Source organism: Arachis ipaensis, chromosome B01 (assembly GCF_000816755.2).
Source record: "Arachis ipaensis cultivar K30076 chromosome B01, Araip1.1, whole genome shotgun sequence".
In the NCBI taxonomy this organism is placed as follows: Eukaryota; Viridiplantae; Streptophyta; class Magnoliopsida; order Fabales; family Fabaceae; genus Arachis; species Arachis ipaensis.
Window position 1 is genome coordinate 5,410,210 of NC_029785.2, and position 8,913 is coordinate 5,419,122.

The 8,913-nt window shown below is 37.5% G+C and overlaps 2 protein-coding genes across 2 annotated transcripts; one reads left to right on the top strand and one right to left on the bottom strand.

The window, feature by feature from the left end:
- Window positions 249–5,596, top strand: LOC107608128 (sodium-dependent phosphate transport protein 1, chloroplastic). Its single transcript, XM_016310037.2, has 10 exons — window positions 249–740; window positions 1,351–1,458; window positions 1,571–1,726; window positions 1,920–2,135; window positions 2,387–2,596; window positions 2,940–3,077; window positions 3,581–3,682; window positions 4,009–4,074; window positions 4,432–4,516; window positions 4,941–5,596. Exons 1-10 carry the CDS (start codon window positions 333–335, stop codon window positions 5,036–5,038), a joined length of 1,587 nt encoding a protein of 528 aa, XP_016165523.1. The 5' UTR covers window positions 249–332; the 3' UTR covers window positions 5,039–5,596.
- Window positions 6,020–8,072, bottom strand: LOC107608237 (cytochrome P450 86A1). The gene is made up of 2 exons (XM_016310113.2): window positions 7,210–8,072; window positions 6,020–7,130 (listed from the first exon to the last, which is right to left on the bottom strand). The coding sequence occupies exons 1-2, from the start codon at window positions 7,984–7,986 to the stop codon at window positions 6,324–6,326; spliced, it is 1,584 nt and encodes a 527-aa protein (XP_016165599.1). The 5' UTR covers window positions 7,987–8,072; the 3' UTR covers window positions 6,020–6,323.

Below are 8,913 nucleotides of genomic sequence, written 5' to 3' on the forward strand. Positions count from 1 at the left end.
TAAAAATTAATTATTTATATACCATTAAAAAATATATATGTAGCAAGTAAAAATGGAATTCTTATAATGGTGGCAAAAGTGCAATGTTTTGCAATGCACACTAAGAGAGTTAATTAACGGTTGATACAACACACGTGGCATGACTAATGAGACTATGAGTCTATGAGAGTAAGAAACAGTATGTGATACGGACACGTGTCAGAACGTGAGCCAATGCTGATAAAATATCCCTCCCGCAAAAAAATCTTGGAAACCGTTTCCTTCTATCATGAAGTCCAAAAAAGAAGAAAAACGAAACCGAATAACAGAAACTAACAAACAACACTCACGCCATGGCCACCAGAGCTCTTCTTTCTTCTTTCTCCCCTCCTCCTTCTTCTTCACCCTCTTCTTCCACTTCACTTTCACGAAGATTCCCATTCAAGCACGCAACCGCAACTACTACTTCATTGCTGTTGTTTGTGTCGCATGCAGGCCGGAGGTGCTCTGTGTTTAGGGTTTCCGGCGGGAGGGACGGTGGCGGGAAGGTGTGGGCCGATGTGAGGTCGGAGAAGCAGCATCACGTGACTGAGCCTAGCAGGTTCGAGGATGAGGATGATGGTGACGTTGTGACGGCACGTGACTTGGATAATGTTGTGGGAGTAGGAGTAGAAGGAGCAGCTTGGTGGCACGTGTTCCCAAAGAGATGGGTCATTGTCATTCTTTGCTTCTCTGCCTTCCTTCTCTGTAACATGGATAGAGTATGCTCCTTCTTTCCCTTCTATCATTTAACTTGAATTTCCAATTTCCAATTTCCAAGTTAGTAGAACCTCTAGAATATGCGTAGGAGTGTCTAGGTATGTCTTGATTTTATGTTGATTTAGTTTGTTATTAAGTTGATTTTTCGTTATGATTTGATTGTATTCTTTAGCTATAAATAGGTTTTTCTAACAGAACCTATGTTAATTATGTGATTCATCAGTTGAAGGGCATCAATTATATTTGATTATCCAAATAAAATGCTGGGGTTGGTTTGTTGTCTTAGTGATAGACCTTTAATCACTCACTTCACACTGAAAAATGTTTATTTTGGGTACTCAATCTAACGCATATTCTGCCAATGATATGACCCTGTGTAAGTGTTTTACCTCTATTATCTATGTATGAATAGATGTTATATACGTCTTGGTTTTAGGTTTTTTAAAGATGTTTCCTACAGGGTTTACTGCATCTAACTATAGTTATCTTGGGTATAGAAAATATTATGGATTAAACAGAAAAAAGAATTGATTAGTATTTAGTAATACTTTCACTATAGCTGGCATTGAAGTGTTTAATGCTTAGGAACTTCCATCTGTTTCTTATTTTCAGGTAAATATGAGCATTGCCATTCTTCCAATGTCAGCTGAGTACAATTGGAGCCCCAGCACTGTCGGCTTGATACAATCCTCTTTCTTTTGGGGATACCTCCTCACTCAGGTGGATCTGATTTCACCTTGAAAAGCCTAAGTTTGATTAAAAACTTGTTTCACAGTTGACAATTTCGTACTTGAAGCCGCGCCTCTAAATCATAGATAGACATTTCTCGCAGATTGCTGGTGGAATATGGGCAGACACAGTAGGGGGAAAGCAGGTGTTAGGATTCGGCGTGGTTTGGTGGTCTGTCGCAACAGTCCTGACTCCTATTGCTGCTAAACTTGGGTTGCCTTTCCTACTTGTTGCTCGTGCATTCATGGGGATCGGTGAGGTGAGGAAAAACTATAGTTTCTAGTTTGTTGGAAATAAAGGATTATGAAGAAAACAATTGAACTGTTTATTTTGTTGTAATGAAAATTGTCTCTGATTTTAGTAATGCATTGATTTATCTGATTAGTGAGAACATAGTAGGATGATCCTTTTTTTTTTTGCATAAGGAGCTTACTTCTTTTGACCCTTCCTAGGGTGTTGCTATGCCAGCCATGAATAATATCCTGTCAAAATGGGTTCCTGTGGCAGAGAGAAGCAGGTCACTGGCACTGGTCTACAGCGGCATGTACCTTGGATCAGTCACAGGGTTGGCCTTTTCACCCTTTTTGATTCATCAGTTTGGTTGGCCATCAGTGTTTTACTCCTTTGGATCTCTTGGGACAGTTTGGTTTTCTGTGTGGCTTAGTAAGGTAAAATTTGCTCATATGAATTTGTTCCTTTGCATATAGATTGCTTTACTAATGCCACCAAGGGTATGTTTGGTTGGGGAATAAGAATGAGGCGACAATTTTTCATGGATGAATTTTATTGTAATTTCACATAGAACTGCTCCATAAAATTTCCACCCGTTTTTTACATCCCAACAAAAAAATCCTGAATTTTGTGTCTCAGTCGTATTTTCACATTTTTCATATGCTTATCATGGGAGCTGCTGTTGTAGGCATATAGTTCACCTCTTGAGGACCCTGAACTGCGTCCTGAAGAAAAGAAGTTGATAACTACTAATAGTGTTTCAAAGGAACCTATTAAAATGATACCTTGGGGATTAATTTTGTCGAAACCACCTGTGTGGGCACTAATCGTATCCCATTTCTGCCATAACTGGGGAACTTTTATTCTTCTTACATGGATGCCAACATACTATAACCAAGTAAGCTTCTATTTCTTTCGGCATACTACATAGTACATACTTGCGAAATGTGTACAGCTACATCCATGTCCAATATCCTTTTTCTCAGTTTTTACATTTCCATGTAAAAATTTTTATTCGGTCTCGCAGAATATTATGTACGAGCATTGTTGTTGATAGTTGACATTTTAGCATCATACTTAGTAAATTTGTCAAGCATTGGCACTTGGCATGCATTCAAGTTACTATTGTATGTTAATACTTTGACATATAAAAAGATTTTTGATTTGTAACTTCCTCATAACCTGGAAAAAACACGTGACACAATTTGAAGTTGACATGCTAATTTCCAACATAATCCTAGGTCTTGAAGTTCAATCTTACAGAATCAGGGCTATTTTGTGTTTTGCCATGGCTTACAATGGCGGTATCTGCAAATGTCGGTGGTTGGATTGCAGACACTCTTGTGAGCAAGGGTGTGTCGGTTACAAGGGTCCGCAAGGTATGTCTCTTCAATCAATTGTTTTTCCTTATCAGTTCTTATAGTTTTGTATGTGAGTTCATCAGAAATTTCGAAGCGTATTTGGAACCTATCTCCTGTTATCTATCCTTCAATTCAAGTAATAAAACTAATGAAAGAAAACCAATCTCTAGTTTTGTCTCTGAACTACCTTGAGATATTTAAGTAGATTCTTCATTCTTATACTTTTCTTCTTTTTCTAAATAAGTTAGAACAAAATAATATTCTTTTTTTTTTTTTACATTAGTTTTTATTTGAGATTGTTCAAGAATGATAATTAATATTTTTGCTTTAATTCGTTATGTCCTATAAACTATAACGCACATTATATGTTACAATTTGATCTTTCTATTTTTGAAGAACAAAGTTTCAAATCATTTCTTTTTTTTTTTTTCCTTTTACATTTGGTGAAGGGATACCTTTCCCTTCTCTGTCCTTAACAATACCTTCCCATTCACTGTATATTTCAATGTTTTTATTTGCAGATAATGCAAACGGTTGGATTTCTTGGCCCTGCTTTCTTCTTAACACAACTGAGCCATGTTAATTCTCCTGTGATGGCCGTTTTGTGCATGACTTGCAGTCAGGTTTGCTTCTTGTTTCTATTTAATCTTGCATGGGATCTATTTTGTGTTTGCGTATGTCCTGTCCTCTTTAATATTTCTGGAGAAAGAGTCACTACTAAAGAAGTTTCTTAAATTTGACTATATTATCATATGGTTGTTAGTTCATAACTTTATGATGTGTAAATTTGATTGGCAAAGTTGAGTTTCTAGACAACAGCTAGTAATTTACCATATGAGAGCATAGCTAGAAAACTTTCCCCCCGTTTTGGTAATTTTTTTTAGACAATTAGAAATTGCTTGTTCGTTCATTGAGATTACTTAACTTGTTTTGTATTATTCCTTAATAGGGAACTGATGCGTTCTCTCAGTCCGGTTTGTATTCAAACCATCAAGATATAGCCCCTCGATATTCAGTAAGTGTTTCATTATGGTGAAGACTCACATGTAGTTGTCTTTATGTGAAATTGATAGTTGAGAACCGGTAGATGATTTGATATATTTGACTGAATTATCATCTAACCGTTCTTAGCTATCAACTTCTCATAAAGACAACTACATGTGAGTTTTTACTTTTTGTTATACCTAGATTTTTCGGCTGAAAATTTATGTTTGATATGATGCATAAGAGTGTTAGAGTAATCCATTTTTGTTTTTTTTTTCTTAATCGCTAATTCATGGCCATCTCTAATCATATCCTCACCATTTGGTTAAATTGTTACATCATTTAGGAACTGATGGTTTCTAAATTAATTTCGTAATGTGCTCCTTAGGGGATACTGCTTGGTCTGTCTAATACTGCTGGCGTATTGGCTGGTGTACTCGGAACAGCAGCAACAGGTTACATTCTACAGCATGGTAAGTACTTTTTTGCCTTTCTTTCTTGGTTACTGAATAATGACCGTTAGTTTGTGTAGTGCACAATCTGGAGAGTATCGGTGAAACTATTGGTATTGGTACTTGTAATTTAACAAGAAATTGGTGATGTGTTGATCATGTATTTATTAACTAGTAGTTTCATGTTCGAGAGCACTGCCCCTTTTGGGATATCCAATACTCTCGAAAAACATTGCTTCCAAAGTGGGATACATGTGGTTCTACCAAAAAAAATCAAACGATGATTCGAGCACATTTGATTGCATTCAATTGAAGTTATTAGCCACTTTGGTTGATTCGGAAATTAAGCAAGCTACTATAAAGTTTGAATGCCATCAATACTTGATGTAAGTCTGATCTTCTGGGTGAGAATCTAATAATGCCTTTCTATTTGATTTGTTTTCAGGTTCCTGGGATGATGTTTTCAAGGTTTCAGTTGGGCTCTATTTGGTTGGAACCGTGGTGTGGAACCTTTTTTCAACAGGCGAAAAGATCTTGGAATAACTAGAAAGCAGTTATTACAGACTATCGGTTATCGTCACACCTTATTCATAGATGAATCCTGCCCACGGAACAGGAAGGTCTATGAGAAGAAAATTAAAGGAGGTTAAATCAGGAAGCAATGCATTCTTTTGGTGCCTGACAAAATGGTAAATTTTGAAGATAGAGCATTGAAGATAGCTTATTCCTTGAAAGGTGAATTATCAAAATTTAATTCCCTGATGTTTTTCATCATGGGAGAAGTTCCTTATTTTTTCCCCATCTTTTTGGTGGGAAATTCATATTACTATATTAGCCACTTGATTTAACATCATACATGTAAATATAATTTCTATGCCATCACACCAATTTTGTGAAATTAATAGGGAAAAAAATGTGATTCAAATTCATGATGTAGTATTCAATATTCACAATTCAGCAAGCTTCTTTTGTCTCCTTTGCAATTTCCTATCTACCTTTTGTACTTGAATCGTTTAGGCAAAGTAGGCAGTGAGTATTACCAACTGATATCTTCTTTCTTTTCTTGTTGGGAACTGATTGATATATGGTTGGTTTTCTTTAGATGACTCTGTATGAATCTTGACATTTGTCCACCACCTTTCTGATTCCAAAATTTACTTCATATTCAGTACAGAAATATTTGTTTTTATTTGAAAATTTAATACGATATTATCTTGTGTTTATTTTTATATGACTGCCATGTTTATTTTTCACTATTTGTGCATATTTTTTATTTTTAGTATTAAAAATGATCAATAAAAAATAAGAGAAGATAAAAAAAAAATATTTTTTATACTATAAAAAGAAGGCCTGCAAAAAATACAAAAAAATGGTAAAAATATCATTCTTCTAAAATTATTACATGATAATAAGACGATATGAAATGTTCATGAGAAAATATATCATAGAGATTGGATATGATTACTTCTATATTGATAATACTAATTAACTGAACTAGCCCAATCATGTTTATAGATGAATGTATTTCAATAATTAAACAAGTAACATCTTTACGTTGTATAATTGTATTTATTGATGAACAATATGAATATGAAGAGAAGCCATATCTTCTGATATGGAAAACCAAATAAAACATAAACATCACAAAATGATACTTAGTTGACCCACCCGCCATCCATATGTTAATGACCCAACAAAAGCAATAAATAATACATGAAATTATAAGATTAAATTGACATATACACCCTTACAAGTATCATTAAATGACAACATTACCCTTTGTTCTGTATACTCCCATTGTATATGCAATGATCAAAACACCCTTCCTCTATGCGTACATGGCATTCTCTGGTAGAAGCTGACGCGGCTGTAAGTAAACACGGAGCCCATTCTTCATGAACAGCGTAAGCGACATCTTCTGCTCGACCTTGTGACCGGGAACCGGCAATATCCGGTACCTCAAAAGCACAGCCGCAGCCACAGACTTCATCTGAAGGTAAGCCAAGTCCTTGCCCAAGCAGGTTCTCGGTCCAGCATTAAAAGCAACGAACTTAAACCCATCTTTTGGCTGTTCGAATCGAACCCGGTTCTCCTGAACCGAAATCCAACGCTCCGGTTTAAATTCCATGCAATCCTCACCCCAAACACTCTTCATTCTCCCAACAGAGTAAATCGAATAAGTAACCGTCGAACCCTTCGGAACGAAGGTGCCATCTGGCAAAACGTCGTCGTTTAATGCGTACTTAAAATCCTCGGGAACTGATGGGTATAAACGCAGCGTTTCGGAGAGTGCGGCTTTGAGGTAAACAAGCTTCTCCGCCTCCTCGAAGTCGATAGCATTCTCCGTCCAGCGACAGCGATCCGAGCCGCGAGAGGCGGAGAGGACCGCCGTAAGCTCGCGGAGGATGCGATCTTCGACGGCGGGGTGGGAGGAGACGAGGTGGAAGAACCAGGAGAGGGCGACGGAGGAGGTGTCCCTGCCGGCGAGGACGAAGTTGAGGGCGATGCGTTGGAGTGCGGCGGCGGAGAAGGGGTTGCCATCGCCGTCACGCTTGCTGGTGAAGCGGGAGATTAGGTCGTCGGAGGATGACTTGTCACGATTGGAGACGACGACGTTCATGTAATCGTCAACGACCTATGCATGGAACAGTGAAACACATGCATATTAATTTTTCATAATAATAATAATAATAAAAAAAGTTGACTTGGCTGACCTTCAAACTGTCCATGAGCCTCTTTTCGGAACCAATGCATAGAAGCTTCTTGAACCTCCACAAGATCCCAGGGTAATACAAAAGCCTATGCAACGTAGCTTCAGTTGCAGAATCAAAGGCATTGCAGAAAGGGTTTTCAGGCAAATCCGGTGACAAAGTTTCTGGGTCCTTCCCAAACGTGAGTCCACAAATGTTATCAAAAGTCAACCTGAGAAGAAGGTCCTGAAGGTCCACCGCTACACCCTCCTTTGCTGCTTTATCCAAGATGCACCACAACCGGTTCTTGATTGTACGGTTCACCCATCGGCTCATGGCATGCTTTAGGGTTCGCGTCGTGAACTCCAAAGCCGCCGTCTTGCGCTGAATCAGCCACGTGGCACCGTCGCTGTTGAAGATCCCTTGGCCCAAGAGATCATGGAATGCTGTTTGCCAATTGGGCCCTTTCGGGTAATTATCAAATCTGACTTTGAGCACGTGCTCGATGTTCTTGGGATTGGACGTGACTGTGTAAAACCCTTGCTTACGTGCCAAGAAAGGAAAAGGGAGGATACAAGTCTGGTATGTGGCCGAACCAGAAACTTTGATTCGGCCTATTAAATTTAGGGTAATCCAATCATGAACCCGATTTCGATTCATGAAAAGGATTGGAAGGCTTCCAAGGAAAGGATACACTCTCGGACCGGTTAGGGTTCGAGAGAAAAGGTGGAACCAAAGTAAATATGCGAATAACAAAGCAATAAGAGTATAGAGTAGAGGAAGTGTCTCAATTTCAATCATGGTGATGGTAGCTAATACACCTTTCCTTAAGTAATATTGTTGATGATATATAAAGATTATGTTACTATATGGTGTTGGAAGGAAATAAAAGGGTGAGATTGTTGAATTTATAGGGGCGACATGCATGAGAGGAGTTTAGGAAGGGTTGTTAGGAATAATTAAAGGAGTACAGTGTGGTGTTACTTGTTAGGTTGTCAGAGTCACAAGAAAACTTGCAAGTGTAAGAATATATACCATCCATGCATGTACGCATTATTTTTCCTTTCATCTTTCGGTATATGCATGGGAGATTCTGATTTTAATAATTAATTTAAAATTAATTAATTTTTTAAGTTGTTTATATTGTTTAATCTTTGTGTTCTTGTCTTATATTTTCTCTTATGCTTTCTCTTTAAAAAAAATATGGTAGGCATGAAAAAATAAATCAAGTATGACGTATGTTGACAAGTATTTTCAGTGTCAACAATAGAGCTCCACCAATAATTAATTAAACTTCTTATCACTACAAAAAATACATTGAATATCGTCAGATTTAACGTCTCGAGTTACTGTCAGTTTTATCGATAGATTTATGGAGATTTTGTACTAGAATTTGTTATGTCAAATAGTTATCAACGGATTAACTTTTTCGACAATAAATTTGTGAGTAATACTTGGCGGAAAATAGAAGACAATAAGCGCGAACTTTAGCTTCAGATTTACTGTTGGTAAAATTCGATGGTAAGTCATTTTAGTTAAATGTTGCTTTTTGGTAATACGCAAGGAGTTATCGTTGGTAAATTCCACGGTAGTCATCCCTAAAATAGAGAACACGAATATCTCTTCCCCTTCATTTCGAAAAGCCTCTCTCTCTAAACTCCTCTTCTTCATTTCTCTCTCTACCCATTTCCGCCGCCGCCACTTCATCTCCCTCTGTCACCGTTAGGT

Bases quoted from the DNA above. Each gene is read 5' to 3' on its own strand.
- LOC107608128 (XM_016310037.2), top strand. From the start codon at position 333: ATGGCCACCAGAGCTCTTCTTTCTTCTTTCTCCCCTCCTCCTTCTTCT. The intron at 741-1,350 runs GTATGCTCCTTC...TCTTATTTTCAG, and splicing joins TTCTCTGTAACATGGATAGA to GTAAATATGAGCATTGCCAT. The intron at 3,078-3,580 runs GTATGTCTCTTC...TTTTATTTGCAG, and splicing joins CGGTTACAAGGGTCCGCAAG to ATAATGCAAACGGTTGGATT.
- LOC107608237 (XM_016310113.2), bottom strand. From the start codon at position 7,986: ATGATTGAAATTGAGACACTTCCTCTACTCTATACTCTTATTGCTTTG. The intron at 7,131-7,209 runs GTCAGCCAAGTC...TTCCATGCATAG, and splicing joins GGCTCATGGACAGTTTGAAG to GTCGTTGACGATTACATGAA.